This window comes from Thalassophryne amazonica, chromosome 2 (assembly GCF_902500255.1).
Source record: "Thalassophryne amazonica chromosome 2, fThaAma1.1, whole genome shotgun sequence".
Lineage (NCBI taxonomy): Eukaryota > Metazoa > Chordata > Actinopteri > Batrachoidiformes > Batrachoididae > Thalassophryne > Thalassophryne amazonica.
In genome coordinates, this window is record NC_047104.1 from 103,185,413 (window position 1) to 103,205,694 (window position 20,282).

Sequence of the window (20,282 nt, forward strand, 5' to 3'; positions counted from 1 at the left end):
CTGGAACTGTAGGGTTTGGATTAGAGTGAAAGAAGGAACAAAGGGTATACAAATCAGAGACATGGAGGACCTTACAAAGTACAGACCTGAGTAGACAAATAAATATGACGTCAGTTGGTAGTATGACCAACAAAAAATCAGATCAAATATGGAAACAGATGATAAAATATATGACAGACACCAATATTGATGAAAGTATATTTGACTTGACTACAATTGGTTGTGAGTATTATATGGAAAAACAGTTAAATAGTGAAAAAATTACTGAAGATACCCTGTCACTCATACATATAAACATCCGAAGCTTGTACTGTAAAATGTCAAAAATAAAAGATTATTTAAACCAGTTTAAAAATAGATTCAGCATTGTTGCAATCACAGAATCTTGGCTTAAAAATTACCTCATGGCTGATGTTCAAATGGAGGGATATGAGCTATATTTTGTAAATAGAAGAGATAAAAAAAGGCAGAGGTATTGCTTTGTACATAAAAACAGATCTGACATGTAAAATTGTAGAAGAAGTGACAATCATAGATGATGTCATAGAAATTGTAACAGTGGAAATTGTACATGAAACATCTAAAAATATTCTAATCAGTTGTGTATACAGAGCACCAGACTCTTCTGTTGTGAAATTTACAGATAATAGAATTATTCTATCAAATCAAAAACAAAACGCTCTTTATGTGTGGAGACTTTAATGTCAATGTGGAAAGCTCCAGTTGCTAAAGAGTAAGTGATTTTGTGAATTCAATGAATAGCTTGGGCTTATTCCCTTTGATAACAAAACCAACCAGAATTACATCGCAAAGTGCAACTGTAATTGACAATATATTCACAAATAGAATAGATGAAATTATTAAGAATGGGATATTGATGACAGATCTTAGTGATCACTTACCAGTTTTTTCAATATTTAAATATAAAAATAGGTACAAAAAAAAAAAACCAAACTGTTATAAACTTTAAAAGAGATAAGTCATTAAAAGCCTTAGAGGCATTAAATTATGACCTTAAAAATCAAAATTGGGAAGAAGTTTATGTCGGTGACATATATAATTCATTTATGAAAATACTGATGAAATCATATAATAAAAATTGTAAATTAATAAAAACTAGTAAGAAAAGAGTAAATAAACCATGGCTGACTAAGGGAATAAAAAAACGCTTGTGTAAAGAAAAACTATTTATATAGGTGCTTTTTAAAAATGCAAACAAAGGAAACAGAACATAGATACAAAAATATAAAAATAAACTACTCACAATAATTAGGAAACAAAAAAAAAGATTATTATAGTGAACAATTGAATAAGAGTAAAGATAATATGAGGGCAACATGGGGAATTATAAAAAGTGTGATGGAAAGTGATGGAGTGAAATCAACTTTTCCGAATTACCTTGTCAAGGAAAATAAAGAGATATATGACATAAAATAAGTTGTAAATGAGTTTAATGATTATTTTTCAAAGGTGGGATCAAGTCTGGTGGGAAATAAACCAATAGAAGATAAATACAATTGTAAATACAGTCAATAGTATTTTCCTTGACAATGTGGAAAAAGATGAAATAAGGAATATTGTAAAAAACTGTGTAAGCAAAATTCCAACTGACTATGAAGATTTAGACATGATGACTGTAAAAAGTATAATAAACTGTTAGTGAACCATTCACTTACATTTGTAATCTGTCTCTGTCAACAGGAATTTTTCCAGACGAAATGAAAATTGCCAAGGTAGTTTCATTATATAAAAATTGAGACAAACATAACGTTTCAAATTACAGGCCAGGAAAATGTTTTTGTGACAAGGTTGGATAAATTCATTGAGAAACATCATATTTTAAATAATGCTCAGTATGGATTCAGAACAAAACATTCGACAGCTATGGCAATTATGGAATAACAGAGAAAATATCAACAGCAATAGATAATAAGGATTATTTTTTAAGTGTTTTTATTGACCTGAAAAAAGCTTTTGATGTTATCGATCATTCAAGATTGCTTCACAAGTTACAACAATATGGAATAAGAGGGATTGCACATCAGTGGGTAAAAAGCTACTTAGAAAATAGAAAACAGTTTGTTCAGATAAATAACACTAAATCAGAATTGTGTAATATTATTTGTGGAGTACCACAAGGGTCGGTACTTGGACCCAAACTGTTTATTTTGTATATCAATGATTTTGTGAATGTATCTAATGTACTTGGTAGCATTTTATTTGCTGACGATACATTATTTTACTCTGGATCAGATATACAGTAAGTAGCACAAGTGATAAATACAGAGTTGGAAAAAGTTAAATATTGGTTTGATACAAACAGACTGTCAATTTTAAGAAAACAAATTTCATATTGTTTAATGACAGTAAAAAAAAGTGATGTGTCATTAAAAATAGATGGAATGGACATTCAAAAAGTAAAAGAAATGAAATTTTTAGGAGTTATGATTGATGAAGATTTTACATGGAAGTCCCACATAAATTACATAAAAGGAAAGACAGCGAAAGCCATTGCTGTTTTGCATAAAGTTAAATATTCATTAAATAGTTAAGGATTATTAACATTGTACAATTCATTGGTTGTTCCATATTTGACTTATTGTGTAGAAATCTGGGGATCAACATGTACAACGTATACACAACCTTTATTTATTTTGCAGAAAAGAGCTTTAAAAGTGATTAGCAACAGTCGTTTTAGAGATCCATCTAGTCCATTGTTCATTAAGTATAGGGTACTTAAATTTCATGATTTAGTTGATTTGAAATTATTACAAACAATGTACCAAGCGAATAACAATACCTTACCAATAAACATTTAAAATATGTTTGAAAAAAGAGTAAGTAGTTATAAATTGAAGGGCATAGAAGTCTTTAAAAAAACCAAGATTCAGAACCAAGATAAAGGAACGGAGTATTGCAGTGAATGGTGTAAAATTATGGAACAACCTCAACAAAGAAATCAAAGAATCAAGGTCCCTTAAATTATTTAAAAAACATATTAAACTTGATGTATTTCTTAAGTATAAAACTCTGAAATAAGTCAGTGGGCTGTGACAAAGCCAAAACTGTAATCTGTTAATAGTGTTTCAGAATGTTTGAAGTTTAAAATGTAATCTGTTAGGGATGTAGTCTTTTAAATAATGGATAAAATGATGAAATAAATCGGTGGCATGTGACAAAGTCATAGAAACGTAATCTGTTAAATTATGTTGATTAATGATGCTTGATATTGCAAGATTGTATTGTAAAAAAGGGGCAGAATATATAAGACTTGTTCTTCCAATCTGCTCCTTTTCATTTAATGGTTTGTAATGTTTTGTTATTTCTGCTTTTCTGTTTTTTTTTTCTTTTAAATGAATTAAATAATTATAAAAAAAAAAAGTGTTTTTTTTTTTTTGTTTTTTTTTGTAAAGACAGCAAGGAAATTTAAACATTTCCAAAGTTTTATTTTGGATGCTTACAGTTGTTTTACAGTACATAAAGAACATTATTTCACAAAGCAAAAAGTTTGAAGGTCAAAATTTATAATTATTTTTTATACTGCGTGTACACTGGAAGATAACACTCAGTTATATCTTGATTTTACAAGGTTTGACGGTGATGGGGCCAGTTTGAACCTTTTTAATGGTGTGGACCTGGACATTATTCTCCGGCTGGTGGGCGCGCACCATCCGTGTGTGAGTGTGCCAGTTGGGAATTCTTGGACGGTGTGGACTTTACATATTTCATCTTGAAAATCATTCTACAAGTGGTTGAGTGCCCTGTTCATGTTTTTTCCTTTTGGATTTTGTTCTCAGTGGAGCTGGTGGGCTTTGTTAATTTTACTTTGAGAAAGTCTGTCGGATTTCGGATCTCGTGTGTGGAGTCTGCCGCCTACCGAAGCAGCACGCCATTTTATTTCCAATATAGCTCCCACCGTGAACGTGCACATGGAACTGTCAGCTGTTTTTCAGGCTGCCTGATCACAGATGTATTTCTTAGATTTTTCACAGTTACATCAATGACAACACATATGTATGCACAAAGCTGAGCCTGTAGCAGATTGTTTTTAACAGGCTGTGTTCATGACTAATGGAAATGCACGACCACAAAATCTTTGCACAGTGAAGAGCAGCTGCTGCTTTTACCGTGACTGCATCAAAATTAGCACTTCTCACTTAAAAATGAGTCATCATAACAAAACATCACATTCATGTAAACTTTACAATTAATCTGTGGCTCCATTCTTAACATTAGCAGCTATATTCCATTCAACAGCACAATGGGATGTTTCCTCAGAGCTACGTAAATACTGTCAAACACTCAGAAAAACGAGTAATTTGTTTGCAGCAGTCTTTGTAGCCATTTGTTGCGAATGCCGTACACTTTGAGAACGGTCACAGAAGTGCACAAAGTAATCCCCGTGTATCATTGGATAGTCACTAACAGCCTAAATCTAATTTATGATTTCTGTGTGACATGTCTTTTAATGAACTTTATTCTGACATGTGCGACCTTTTCAACAAGGTTCATGGAAATTTCAATTTTTGAGAAGCTATAGGTCCTATGTCAAGTTGGACCCAATCTCCTCACAAAAGATGGCACAAACCTTTTTGTTAGTTCTGGCAATAAACTTGCTGAATGCTCAGACAAAAGCTGCTGCGAGTCAGAGCAGAGTTTGATAACAGCCCCTTGCAGTACTCACCATGTGCCGCCTGTCTCTGGTCTGCAAGTGTACCAATGTCCTGAAGATGTTTTTTCTGTTCATCATCAAGGGCTTGTGTTAGTGCCTGGTACCACGCCGGGTCACTAGTCTGGATTTCTGCAAAGTAATATATTTTTTTAAGCTTAGTCTACTTGTAAATGTCATAATAACTCAACATTCCTTGCTTTTAATGTTAACTTACTCTGTAGTGTTGCTTTGAAGATCTGGTACTCATCCACAAAGTTATCTTCATCATCTACAGCAGTAGTGTAGCCCTCCAGTGCAGTCTCCTCAGCATCGTCCTCCTCCCAGTCTTCATCATCACCACCCTCCCCTGCCTGCTTTGCCAACATCTCCAAGTATTCTTGCCCCTCCTCGTCAATGTCATCCTCATCACTGCCCAGCTCAGCTGAAAATTAAGACATCTCCTTTCAGGGTCACCTTAAACATATGGCCAACCGTCCTTGCATAACAGCAATCATATCATGAAAACAGTTTTACCGTTGTCTTCATCGGCTTCATCTTCATCATCATCTTCGTCATCATTCTCGTGCTCTGCCCGGCAGGCGTACGCCCTCTTCAGTCCAGTGAACAGCAGGATTGCAGCTGGAACAAGTTGGCTCCCCACCTGATTGACAGCTTGTGGCCGGTGCTGGAGGTCAATAAGAGCACAAAGTCCCAGAACGCACATCTTCCTGTCATGGAGGCTGTGAACAAATTAAATGAGCCTTGACACGCACACATGAAAGGAGAACAAAGTTGTGAAAACTACAAAAGTAACAGCTTTGGAATGTTTAACTACCAGACAGACTGTATAAACCATTTTAAGGATCACTTTTCTTTTTCTTTTTATCACTTCCATTGTTAATCAGTTGGAATTGACCAGAAGTTCAGCTATTTTATCAATCAAGGAAGTGTAACAGACAAGATAACTGGAGCATAAACACCCATTATTTGGAGGCCTCTACTACGATAAGCAACAGGTCAATCGGTGCATCCCACAGCATCCTGTACTGAAGGTTCTTGAAATGAAGCAATATCTCCAATGGAAATGGAGAAATATCTCCAATATCTGATGAACGTTTACCATTAACGGAGGTACAACAGAATTGCGACCAGCAAAATATAACCAACTTACCCAAGGAAGCAATCCACATCTTTGAGCCACTGAGTTATAAAGTGGTTAGTGATGGGCTCAGTGTTGTTGGGAAAGCGCAGATTCTCCAGGGTGTTGAGCAGAAGAACTGGGTTGTAGTAAAGTGCAGCAATGGCCACCTGCAGGCACATTGTTCTCAGTTCACTGGTTTTCACCTCCCGTGTCAGACGCTCCAAGGCAGCAGCAACAAACAAGGGTACAACCTGCAACAGCACCAAGTTTACGTTATTTTACTTTTTTTCTTTGTACATATGCAACAAAATTTTAATTCACACAAAAATGCAAGGCTAAAAAGGTCACATCGACTCATGGAGCTCTGTGTGAACCAGCTTCTCTGATTTGAGAAGCAAGTGGCTACAACTGCATCCATACAAGGATTCAACAATGGAGTGACATACTGACCCTCCATTCAACCATGGTCAAATGTTAGCTTTTCAATCCAGTGACCAGTGGTGGACACAGTTCAGCTAATCCGATAACCGATAATTATCGAAGCTAATGTTTTTGCTAGTGGATTAGCTCTTCAGATATGTATTAAAACCATCATCGGACCAATTATCTTCCGATAAATTTAGTTCCGATAACTTTCAGTCCAATAACATTTATTTTGCTGGTAAAGTGAGCAAAGTTTAATGGTCAAAAACGTTTGTGAACCCTAAAATCAAACATTTTAGTCCGTCTGTTCTGTGTTTGTGGCTGACTGGCTGCCTATCTCTTGCTGATGACCTCATTAAGCGCAAAATGTGATTGGCTGGTCGACGCAGGAAGCATTGTGGGTAGTGTAGTTCAGGCTCACTTTGGACTTTACAGTGAATGTTATCGTCCGCTCGACACAAAAACAAAACGGGCTGATTTTAACATTTTATTTCTTTGTGGCTGATGGCATAATTTAATTGCCAACACACAGTGGGGGAGAGGAGCTCTCACGGCGCAGCTGTGTACAGAGAGACTTTTCTTCAATGTTTAGACACTGTTTTGGATTTTTTATTTTTTTTTTTAAAGGACGTTTTATGTGGATTATTTCTTCAGAAGAATCCCACTGAAACTAAGGTAAGAATTTATATTTACTATGTATGTCTTTTATTCTGACAATCAATGCATTAATGGACGTATTTCAGTTTTTTAAGCCGCAGGCTTCAAAGAGTGCGAAAAAAGCAGCAGCATTTTAGTTTGTAAATGACGGTGTATCTAATACAGAGAAACTGACTTCTAATACTGTGTTTTACTGCTTCTGAAAGATGACAGTGTTTGGGGTTTTATTTTTTATTCATTAATTTTTCGTTCGTTCTCATGCGTTTGTGATCCTTGAATTTACCCAGCAGCCCCTGCAGCGTTTAAAGTGAAACTGGTTTATCGGAAGCTGACAGTGTAATCTGATGTGGCCGCGTCCGAAGCAATACTAAAAGTTATCGGTTATCCGTAACAAAGATAAATTTTTTAGCAGTTTATCAGTTTAGCGTCATAAAAGATAACTTTTCAGTTATCGGATTAATGGTTTTCAAAGCTAACTTTTTGGTTAGCTGTGCCCACCACTACCAGTGACACAATACTACAGAATTATGTGTGGAAGATATAGTTCCTGGCATCTTTTATAATAAAATCAAGTTTTTAAATTCTACATGAACGACAAAACAGTCACAGAGCACATTCATCCTCTGGGGTCATTTAGTAAGAGAGACGTCACAAGGTGGAGTTGTACCACCAGAATCTGCTCAGTCTTCCATGTCTCAGGAAGCATTCCTCCATAAAAAAAAACCAGTGTGAGTATCTGGATTATATAACCACCGCCCTCTGCTTTTCATTGGCAGGTAACAAGGGCAGAGACAGTGATGTGGGTTGTAAGATGGATCCCAGCTTGAATGAGGACACTGACCTGGTCAATACCGCGGCCTTTGCACTGCAGAATGACGACTTCCAGAAGCTTGGCTGCATGACATTCTGGATCCTCACCTGGATCACCTGTCAGGACCTGTGGAGAGAGGCTCAAGTAAGCCTACTCATGCACTCTTAAATTTTTCTACAGTGTCACTCTGATGATTGACAAACATTTTACCTTCTTGCACATGCTGTAGATGATTTCCAGGTATTTGGGATCATTCAGAAGGGTGTCTGTATCAACTGTGACATAGTTGTGAAGTAGAGGCATCATATCTGAAACAGAAACCTTGATCATGCACACTGCTGAAGTGGTTATGAACTTGCACACACAAAAACAGATCAACAGATCAAATTTATTATCTAAATCTGCGTTATAAGATGAGGGAAAACCTAGCACAGGCCTTTCTTTTCATGTTAAAAATCTGTGTGTAGCATAATCTAGAGTTGATAAGCATTGTTCTGTGTATAATAAAATAAATTTCAACTTACATACACAGCAAGGTTCTAGCTAGGAGAAAATTTTAGTGTAGTGGTAATGTCGAGGGTGTGAAGCGACCGGGTGGGGGGGGGGGGGGGGGGGGGGGGTTGTTGCGGAAGGGGGGAAGCTTTTGAAAATTCAAGCTAAAAATTGGCCATTCTAGGGGTACCCAAAGGGGAAAAGCCAGGTATGACCGCCCCAGTCCCTTCATCATGTCCAGAAGGTTGGGGAAGTTTGTTGAGTGGGCAATCTCATTCTGGGTTAGCCAGTACATGGCCCTCAGTGAGGCAGTCGGAGTCTGTGGACATTTTTAAGTCAAGACGTAAAACCTATTTTTATTCTCTTTCTTATGAGTAGTTTTTATTTTATGTTTTATTCTTTAACTTCTGTTTTTAATTAGGTATTTTAATTAATTTATTTATTTTAATTTTTTATGTTGAACTGGCGCTTTATAACCTGATTAAATTGAAATTGAACAACATTTTATTGAGTCTTAAAGTAAATAAATATGAAATTGTTTACTGGATCCTTAAACTCTGGACATAATACACTCTACATGGTGGATCCTTGATCTCTGGACATAAACAGAAATAAAATCTGTTAGTTTTTGTCAAAAGCATTTTCTTTCAGACATTATTATTGGCATGAATGTCTTTCCATACCTATGAGCTGAGCTCTTGCAGATGCGCTGCAGGTCAGGATTATGAAGAATGCAGCACGTCTCATTTTGGGAGGAAAAACGTTTTAGTCGATTGTAGTTTATTGTCTGTATTGCAACGTTTGTAAGAGGTGTCATTTTATTTAAAGCGGCAATTCATTTTGAAGTTATTAATTCCGAGCGGACTCTGAATCAGCAGAGAGCCGCGCAGCATTTGGTGCACGGAACGGAGGACGATTCTCGTTTCTCGATTGCAACAAGAGTCCCCGTTAGTAACTTTAAGCCACACAAAAGTGACTCATGATATTTTAACGGCTTTCAGAGGGGTTAAGAAGCGGACTTACCGCTTCTGAAGAGCAGCGAATCAAAGAGCCACGAGCCACTGAATCGAAGCATTCGATTCAGGGGTGACCCTCTGCTTGGGCCATGCTACAAACATAAATTACAGAAACAATTCACGGACGAATACACAAGAATTGCTGTTGGTGCACAGGACAGGAGGGTCGCCAACACAAATACAACTCCCATCTCTGGATGGAGCTGCACCTTAAACAGAGAGAAAAAAAAACAGACTCAGGCATCAGAAAGACAAAAAATACTGTATAATTTGCCAGCATTAATCAACAAGAAAAACAGAAGAAATACTAAGGTGATCGCCGGCCACTAGCCCTAAGCTTCACTAAAAGACCCAGACTTTAGGTAAAGTTGAGGCCACGGCCCACTCCAATTACTAATAACATGAATTAAAAGAGTAAAAGAAAACTGTACCAGTATGCTAGCCATATGAAAGGGAAATAAGTGCGTCTTAAGTCTGGACTTAAGTCTCCACCAGAATCTGATTGTTTTCTTGTCGCAGCGAGACCATTCCACAGAACGGGCACAATAAGAGAAAGCTCTGTGACCCGCAGACTTCTTATTCACCCTAGGGACACAAAGTAGTCCTGCACTCTGAGAACGTAAAGCCCGGGCCGGTACGTAAGGTTTAATTAGGTCAGCTAGGTAGGGAGGTGCCAGTCCATGAATAATTTTATAGGTTAGTAGCAGAACCTTAAAATCTGATCTCACTGGGAAGCCAGTGAAGAGACGCCAAAATGGGTGCAATGTGGTCAAACTTTCTGCTTCGTGTCAAAAGTCTGGCTGCAGCATTTTGAACCAATTGGAGACCCCTAATGCTAGACTGCAGTAAACCAGAAAATAGAACAGTGCAGTAGTCCAATCTAGAAGAGATGAATGCATGGATCAGGGTCTCAGCATCAGTCATAGACAGGACGGGACGTATCTTCGCTATATTTCATAGGTGGAAGAAAGCAGTCCTAGTAATATTTCTAATACGGAGGCCAAAGGACAACGAAGGATCAAAAATTACCCCAAGGTTCCCCACTTTGTCAGTGTGATGTATGACACACATGGATGCTTAGGATGGGGGGGGAAAAAGAAAAAAAAGACATCAATCCAAAGTCTTGGCAAATTAAAAGACAGCAACTATTCTCGGCGAAATTTTAAGAATTTAAGTGCCCTGTGGTGCATTATTTGGATTAAATTTGGACTTGAAACAGCTGTTAAATTTCTCTTGTGATCTCATGCAGTATGGCATGTTGTACCATCCTGTAGGAGTATATACAGAATATAACAATAGTTTACAAATATAGTTAACTCATGGACATAAACAGAAATAAAATCTGTTAGTTTTTGTCAAAAGCATTTCCTTTCAGACATTAATATTAGCATGAATGTCTTTCCATACCTATGAGCTGAGCTCTTGCAGCTGCAGGTCAGGTTTATAAAGAATGTAGGACGTCTCATTTTGGGAGGAAAAAACGTTTTAGTCTATTGTAGTTTATTGTCTGTATTGCAACGTTTGTAAGAGGTGTCATTTTATTTAAAGCGGCGATTCGTTTTGAAGTTAATTCCAAGCAGACTCTGTCTCGGCGGAGAGCCGTGCAGCGTTTGAAGCTGTGACAAAACGGAGGATGATTCTTGTTTCTCAACTGCAACAAGACAAGAGTCCCAGTTAGTGACTAATATTGATGAAAGTATATTTGACTTAAAAACGATTGGTTGTGAGTATTATACAGTAGAACAGCTGAATAGTGAAAAAATTGCAGAAGATACCCTGTCACTCATACATATAAACAGTCGAAGCTTGTATTGTAAAATGTCAAATAAAAGATTATTTAAATCAGTTTAAAAATAGATTTAGTATTGTTGCAATCACTGAATCTTGGCTTAAAGATGATCTCATGGATGAAGTTCAAATGGAGGGATATGAGCTGTATTTTGTAAACAGAAGATATAAAAAAAGGTGGTGGTATTGCTCTGTATACAAAAACAGATCTGATGTGTACAATTGTTGAAGAAATGACAATTATGAATGATGTCATAGAAATTGTAACAGTGGAACTTGTACATGAAACATCTAAGAATATTTGAATCAGTTGTATATACAGAGCACCAGATTCTTGTGTTGTGAAATTTACAGATAAAATAATTGAATTATTCCATCAAATTAAAAACAAAACGCTTTTTATGTGTGGGGACTTTAATATTAACATAGAAAGCTTCAGCTGCCAAAGAGTAAGTGATTTTATGAATTCAATGTATAGTTTGGGGTTATTCCCCTTGATAACAAAACCAACCAGAATTACACCGCAAAGTGCAACGGTAATTGATAATATATTTACAAACAGAACAGATGAAATTATCAAGAATGGGATCTTCATGACAGATATTAGCGACCATTTACCAATTTTTTCAATATTTAAATCTAAAAATAGGTACAACAAAAAAACTGATATAAACTTCAAAAGAGATAAGTCAGTAAAAGCCTTAGAGGCATTAAAATATGACCTTAAAAATCAAAACTGGGAAGAAGTTTATGTCAGTGATGTTAATGTAGCATATAACTCATTTATGAAAATATTGATGAAATCATACAATAAAAATTGTAAATTAATTGAAAATTAGTAAGAAAAGAGTAAATAAACCATGGCTGACAAAGGGAATAAAAAATGCTTGTGCAAAGAAAAACTGTTTATACAGGTGCTTTTTAAAATTGCAAACAAAGGAATCAGAACATAAATACAAAAAATATAAAAATAAACTATTAACAATAATTAGGAAACAAAAAAAAAGATTATTACAGTGAAAAACTAAGTAAGAGTAAAGATAATATGAGGGTAACATGGGGAATTATAAAAAGTGTGATTGATAGTGATGGAACGAAAGAAACTATTCCAAATTACTTTAAGGAAAATAAAGAGATATATGATATAAAAGAAGTTGCAAATGGGTTTAATGATTATTTTTCAAATGTAGGGTCAAGTCTGGTGGGAAATAAACCAATAATAGAAGATAAATTATGTACATTGGTAAATATGGTCAATAGTATTTTCCTGGACAATGTGGAAAAAGATGAAATAAGAAATATTGTAAAAAACTGTAAGCAAAAGATCAACTGACCATGAAGATTTAGACATGGTGACTGTAAAAAGTATAATAGAAATTGTTATTGAACCATTTACTTATATTTGTAATCTGTCTCTGTCAACTGGGGTTTTTCCAGATGAAATGAAAATTGCTAAGGTAGTCCCATTATATAAAAATGGAGACAAACATAATTTTTCTAATTACAGGCCAGTATCATTGCTTCCATAGTTTTCTAAAATTATGGAAAAAGTTTTGTAACAAGATTGGATAAATTTATTGAGAAACATCATATTTTAAATAATGCTCAGTATGGATTCAGAACAAAACATTCGACAGCTATGGCAATTATGGAACTAATACAGAGAAAATATAAACAACAATAGATAATAAGGATTATTTTGTAAGTATTTTTATTGACCTGAAAAAGGCTTTTGATGTTATAGACCACTCAAGATTGCTCCACAAGTTACAACAATATGGAATAAGAGGTGTTGCACATCAGTGGGTAAAAAGCTACTTAGAAAATAGAAAACAGTTTGTTCAGATAAATAATACCAAATCAGAATTGTGTAACATTATTTATGGAGTACCACAAGGACCGGTATTTGGACCCAAACTGTTTATTTTGTATATCAATGATTTTGTGAATGTATCCAATGTGCTTGGCAGCATTTTATTTGCTGATGATACAACGCTGTTTTACTCTGGATCAGATATACAGGAAGTAGCACAAGTGATAAATACAGAGTTGGAAAAAGTTAAACATTGGTTTGATATAAACAGATTGTCACTAAATATTAATAAGACAAATTTCATATTGTTTAATGATAGAGCGAAAAAAAATAATGTGTCATTACAAATAGATGGAATGGATATACAAAGGGTAAAAGAAATGAAATTTTTAGGAGTCATGATTGATGATCTTACATGGAAGTCACACATAAATTACATAAAAGGAAAAATAGCGAAAGCCATTGCTGTTTTGCATAAAGTAAAATATTCATTAAATAGTTATGGTTTATTAACATTGTACAATTCATTGATTGTCCCATATTTAACTTACTGTGTAGAAATCTGGGGATCAACATATACAACCTATATACAACCTTTATTTATTTTGCAGAAAAGAGCTTTAAAAGTGATTAGTAACAGTGGTTTTAGAGATCCATCTAATCCATTGTTTATTAAGTATAGGGTACTTAAATTTCATGATTTAGTCTTAATTAAACTTAATGTTTGGAGTGTCTTAAGTTTAAATGTAACCTATCAGTGATGTAATCTATTAATTAATGGTCAATTATGAAATGGGTCAGTGGTATGTGACAAGTTAAAGAAATGCAATCTGTTAAATAATGTTGACTATGATGCTGTATATTGAAAGATTGTATTGTTAAAAGGGGCAGAAATCATAAGACTTGTTCTTCTTTCTGCTCCTTTTCATTCTGGTATTGTGGTGCTTTTGTTTTTTGCTTTTCTGTTTTTCTTTTAAATGAATGAAATAAATATAAAAAAAAAAATGCACACAAAAATGACTCATGATATTTTAATGGCTTTCAGGGAGGTTAAGAAGCGGACTTACCGCTTCTGAAGAGCAGCGAATCAAAGAGCCACTGAATCGAAGCATTGCTTTGATTCACACTTCAAACTGGAGTCACGCTGCAGAAACGGTTGATTACAGACGCTGTATTGAAAATCGTAACGGTCCAAAATAAGCGTAACGGTACAAAATTACAGCGTAACGGGCCGTAACGCAAGTTTGCGCTAGCTAGAACCCTGAACACACCACTATTTTATGATAAATTTCTCAGCGATTTGGAGTTTTTCTGCTAAAATACCATTTCACGGATTTGAGGAAATAAAAATTAATGTTTTGCTAGTTCTTTTAGACGGCGAGATTTTGCAAAAAGATGGAAATCCGTCCAAAGACAGCGAATAAGCATCCATGCATTTTGTTATGTTACAGCCTTATTCCAAAATGGATGAAATTCATCCCCCCCCCCCCCCCCCAATAATTCTACACACAATACCCCACAATGACAATGTGAAAAAAAAAGTTTTTTGAGATTTCTGCAGATCTATTAAAAATAATAAAACTACAAAATCCCATTTACATAAGTATTCACAGCTTTTGCCGTGAAGCTCAACATTGAGCTCGGTGCATGTTTCAGGACTATGTTTACACTGATCATTCCTGAAATGTTTCTACACCTTAACTGGAGTCCACCTAAGGTAAATCCAACTGGACATGATTTGGAAAGACATACACCTATGTACATATAAGGTCCGACAGTTGACAGCGCATGTGAGAGCACAAACCAAGCATGAAGTCAAAGGAATTGTCTGTAGACCTAGGAGACACAAATCTGGGAAATTGTACAGAAACATTTCTGCTGCTTTGAAGGTCCCAATGAGCACAGTGGCCTCCATCATCCGTAAATGGAAGTAGGTCAGATCCACCAGGACTCTTCCTAGAGCTGGCTGCCGGTCTAAACTGAGTAATCCAGGGAGAAGGGCCTTAGTCAGGGAGGTGACCAAGAGCACAATGATCACTCTGTCAGAGCGCCAGTATTCCTCTGTGGAGACAGGAGAACCTTCCAGAATTACAACCATCTCCGCAGCAATCCACCACTCAGGCCTGTATGGTAGAGTGGCCAGATGGAAGGCACTCCTTAGTAAAAGGCACATGGCAGCCCACCTGGAGTTTGCCAGAAGGCACCCGAAGGACTCTCAGACCATGAGAAACTAAATTCTCTGGTATGATGAAACAAAGATTGAACTTTTTGGCGTGAATGCCAGGCATCATGTTTGGAGGAAACCAGGCACCATCCCTACAGTGAAGTATCGTGGTGGCAGCATCTTGCTGTGGGGATGTTTTTCAGCGGCAGGAACTGACTAGTCAGGATTGAGGGAAAGATGAATGCAGCAATGTACAGAGACATCCTGGATGAAAACCTGCTCCAGAGCGCTCTGGACCACAGAATGGAGTGACGGTTCATCAAACAAGTGAAGCGCTGTGAATACTTTCTGGATGCACCGTATGACAAACATTGTGTTCAGGATCCGTATTTTTTTTATTTGGCCATTTTCAGAGCTGCTTGCATGCGAATATGTCCCTGATTTTCTGTACCCGGACAACTACAACTATTTTGTCAGGGGTACAAATCTTTCATTGCAGGGTCCATGAACAAGATCATCATAAAATGTGTCTCAGATTATTACAGCAAAGGTGAGTTGCTTTGTGCAGTTTTGTTCTTAAATGGCAAGGAAAATCATGAAGCTCATGAGCTAGATTATGTCGTTCCTCCTGCTTAGTGAGACATGCAGGTAAAATACATGCTAAATACTTTTCATACCAAAGTAACTTGCTTTAATGATTGTCATTGTTTTACCACTGATGTGAGTTTGTGCGTCTATGTTAATTCACAAAACACTGGTTCGGCTTTAACAATCATTAAACTGCCTCACTGACTCCAACAGGCTGAAAACAGTCAAACGGTTTGATTCATTGCATTTTTTCTGTTTGATTTTAAAAGTTTGATTGCTATTCTCACATTCGGTGTTTTGCAGTTGTGAATCTCATGCCATCTGTGACTCACACAAGAAACCAGTTTCAGAAGAGTTCCGGTTTAGGGCACAATGTAAACAAACGTGAAGTGTGAGCAGAAGTTAAAGTGGAGATGACACTTCAAAAATTAGGGAAAAACTGATATAAATAGCAAAATATACATACAGTATAATAAGTTGAAAGTGTTTTTATTCATTATCACTGAAAAATAAAGTTTGTACAGCTTCTCAAAAGTGTGTTTATTGGAAAGCGCGCTTGCAGCGCTCCTTCAGCGGTCACGTGATGCCATGACATCACAGAATGGAGAGTCCCGTCTTTGTTCGATCGACAACAGGAACAGATGGACCTCAGCATGGACAGTGACGAGATCAAGAACTTTCCTGACTCCTCTTCAAGTGTGGATTATTTGACTCGGATCCTGAGATTGTCGCAGCAGTGATTAGTCCCTACAGATTGGAGCCGTATCTTTCGGACGAACATTCAAACCAGGAGCATTATGGCAGCGAAAATAATGCCGATGGTGTTTATGGCGGAGCCGAAGCAGAGGCAAGAGACGTGCCAATTCCGATGGATTCTGAAAGGCTGCAGAATATGGAATGGTAAGGGAGGCTTTGATTTTTGTTGCTGCTGTTTATAACACTCTAATTACTGTATAGCATTTTCGATTAGAGCGTCTGTTTACTGCCTTTGTTATTGTTCCGGAGCTGTGATAGTGTAGCTATTACTTGCGGACCACCGTCATTACCTTCGGGCTTTTGCCGTTTGAGTGCCTGGCATTGCATTCATCCATGTTTAGTTATGTTATTTTCATGAAAGAATAGGAAATAAACGGCGAAAGTTTCGAAAAAGATCGCCGAAAACAACAGTGAACGTGCCGGCGCTGTGTTTACTACGTAAGTTCCTTGACCATTTCAAGATTATTGTGAACATATTATTTGGGGTTGACATTTTATGTGTTCCTGTGAGCAGTGAGAACATGGAGATGGCAGAGGAAAGTGTCTGCTGTCGGGAGCAAATGCGTGTGTGCGAGCGGCAGCCGGACATTTCGTGCATCACACAACACCGCAGCTTTCGATCAATCTGCCTGGACTTGAAAAAGCTAAAACCTTTTGCCCTTATGTTTGTGCCATATGCTGCGACACACTGGTCAGGCATATCGACAAACAAGTCCCTGAGAGCTGTGTTTAATCAAAGTTTGTGCCGCTAAACAAAGTGTAAACAACGGCCGCCAGGCGCGCAAGCCGATACGGTCTACACGTAGTGACATATTTTAGGCTTGGTGCTCAGCAGGAAGCTGATCACGGGGCGTGCACGTTTTTCAGTGGCAGGAAGTTCAAATGTTATATATAACGGGAGAATTGCGTCCATTTTCCCAAAACGCTTAGGCTGACCGAATTATATAACCTTTGTTACATGTAATAAGACAGTGTTGTCTTTAAGTGTCATGTCCACTTTAATCACTGGTGCTACACCTCCTCTAGATAGCCCTCTCAACTTGGGAGAACGTGTCATCATCATCATCATCGCCCGTGAACTCGCTGGATCAACGCCCTCCACGCCCTCTTTAGTCATTGTTTGCATGCGCTGTGAGATGTTCATTCAGTTGTTTAATTTTGTAGAAAAAAAGCAGATCACAGACATGACACAAAACTAAAGTCATTTCAAATGGCAACTTTCTGGCTTTAAGAAACACTATAAGAAATCAGGAAAAAAAATTGTGACAGTAACGGTTACTTTTTTAGACCAAGCAGAGGGAAAAAAAATATGGAATCACTTAATTCTGAGGAAAAAATTATGGAATCATGAAAAACAAAAGAACACTCCAACACATCACTAGTATTTTGTTGCACCACCTCTGGCTTTTATAACAGCTTGCAGTCTCTGAGGCATGGACTTAATGAGTGACATACTCTTCATCAATCTGGCTCCAACTTTCTCTGATTGCTGTTGCCAGATCAGCTTTGCAGGTTGGAGCCTTGTCATAGACCATTTTCTTCAACTTCCACCAAAGATTTTCAATTGGATTAAGATCCGGACTATTTGCAGGCCATGACTTTGACCCTATGTGTCTTTTTGCAAGGAATGTTTTCACAGTTTTTGCTCTATGGCAAGATGCATTATCATCTTGAAAAATGATATCATCCCCAAACATCCTTTCAATTGATGGGATAAGAAAAGTGTCCAAAATACCAACGTAAACTTGTGCATTCATTGATGATGTAATGACAGCCATCTCCCCAGTGCCTTTACCTGACATGTAGCCCCATATCATCAATGACTGTGGAAATTTACATGTTCTCTTCAAGCAGTCATCTTTATAAATCTCACTGGAATGGCACCAAACAACAGTTCCAGCATCATCACCTTGCCCAATGCAGATTCATCACTGAATATGACTTTCATCCAGTCATCCACAGTCCATGATTGCTTTTCCTTAGCCCATTGTAACCTTGTTTTTTCTGTTTAGGTGTTAATGATGGCTTTCGTTTAGCTTTTCTGTATGTAAATCCCATTTCCTTTAGGCGGTTTCTTACAGTTCGGTCACAGGCGTTGACTCCAGTTTCCTCCCATTCGTTCCTCATTTGTTTTGTTGTGCATTTTTGATTTTTGAGACATATTGCTTTAAGTTTTCTGTCTTGATGCTTTGATGTCTTCCTTGGTATACCACTATGTTTGCTTTTAACAACCTTCCCATGTTGTTTGTATTTGGTCCAGAGTTTAGACACAGCTGACTGTGAACAACCAACATCTTTGGCAACATTGCGTGATGATTTACCCTCTTAAGAGTTTGATAATCCTCTTTGTTTCAGTTGACATCTCTCGTGTTGGAGCCATGATTCATGTCAGTCCACTTGGTGCAACAGCTCTCCAAGGTGTGATCACTCCTTTTTAGATGCAGACTAACGAGCAGATCTGATCTGATGCAGGTGTTAGTTTTGGGGATGAAAATTTACAGGGTGATTCCATAATTTATTCCTCAGAATTGAGTGAGTCCATATTTTTTTCCCCTCTGCTTGGTCTAAAGAAGTAACCGTTACTGACTGCCACAATTATTTTTCCTGATTTCTTATAGTGTTTCTTAAAGCCAGAAAGTTGCCATTTGAAATTACTTTAGTTTTGTGTCATGTCTGATCTGCTTTTTTTCTACAAAATTAAACAACTGAATGAACATCCTCCGAGGCCGGTGATTCCATAATTATTGCCAGGGGTTGTAAACCCAGAACTCTGACAGGCTTAAAACGGTCTAAAGCCATTTGATGACAGTATTTTTCAGTTTTGCTTCCAATTAAAATTCAACAGAAAAAGACCAGGAATATATATATTTTTTTACATTTAAATGAGCATTTACTTTAATACAGTAGAGGCCAGTTCCAGTACAGGAGAGACTGCATTATTCAATGAAATTAAAGGAAAAAAAACTTACCGATGTTTAAGTACAGTAACGGCATCATTAATGTTCAAAGTAAGTTTGAAAAATATTGGCATACTAGATATAAGAAAAATCCAATATCATGCATCCTTAAAATAAATGAAATGCAAGGAATGGATATTACATGTCTAGTAGGCCTTTGCAAGACATACTGAGAAAAAGTTTGATTTCTGGTGTGAGAGAAGTCCCACTTTATATTAGGCACCGTCGTCTAGTTTGAAGGTGGGCACTAAAGGGTTAAAATATGATGCAATAATCCTACACTCGGAGACAGCTCTCATCTGTTCCCATCAGAAACAGGGCACTTTGAGGTTTTGGGCAAATTATACCGCAAAGTCAAAATGCAGAGAAAAAGTGACGATGCAGTGGATTTGCCTCATCTTCCCTTCACTGGGAAACGAACAAGCTGCACTTTTTGCAACTGCTTCGGTGACTGCAGCCAAATACAAAACAACACCATTTTTCTGTTAGAAGTGATGCTGTGTTTGTGCAGACTGTCCCCAGAAGTGGTCAAATCCTGTGACATCATGCAGGGGTTCAAGTGAGAAAGCGTTGCTCCATTGGACAAGTGAAATCATTGTCCCACTTGTCCTTTTGACAAGAGGGACAAAATGCTTAATTTCTAAGACTGTACCACTTTACACAGTGTACAAAATGCAACAAATTCAGATGTTATACAAATATAAGTGCAACATTAGACGAGAAGCTGTCTACCAGTGAGGGAATATCTGTCTGCTCTTATCCAAGTGCACACGTACCTGTGAAGTAGTCAAATCCATCCTGTTGGAAGACTTCATAAACCAGTGGAAGGAGCTGCCACATCTGTGGCGACACCTGCTGGCAAGTCAGACTATGGGCCAAAGACAAGATCTCCTCATAAAACTCTGAAGAAAAAAAAAAAAAAAAAAAAGAACGAGAGCGAGAATGAAACATTTAGAAAATAGATGAGTTACTGGAAGTAAATAATAGCCAGTCACTCAGACTAACAGCCTACACAAGAGCAACCT

At 37.0% G+C, this 20,282-nt stretch overlaps 1 protein-coding gene across 1 annotated transcript in view; it reads right to left on the minus strand.

The window, feature by feature from the left end:
* ipo7 (importin 7) overlaps positions 1 to 20,282 on the minus strand; it is a 67,242-nt gene that overhangs the window by 8,758 nt on the left and 38,202 nt on the right. The window contains exons 18-24 of the mRNA XM_034190903.1: positions 20,034 to 20,159; positions 7,894 to 7,991; positions 7,714 to 7,809; positions 5,823 to 6,043; positions 5,186 to 5,391; positions 4,887 to 5,093; positions 4,685 to 4,801 (exon numbers count right to left, since the gene is read on the minus strand). Coding sequence (XP_034046794.1) covers positions 4,685 to 4,801; positions 4,887 to 5,093; positions 5,186 to 5,391; positions 5,823 to 6,043; positions 7,714 to 7,809; positions 7,894 to 7,991; positions 20,034 to 20,159 — 1,071 coding nt within the window. The remainder of the gene's footprint in view (positions 1 to 4,684; positions 4,802 to 4,886; positions 5,094 to 5,185; positions 5,392 to 5,822; positions 6,044 to 7,713; positions 7,810 to 7,893; positions 7,992 to 20,033; positions 20,160 to 20,282) is intronic.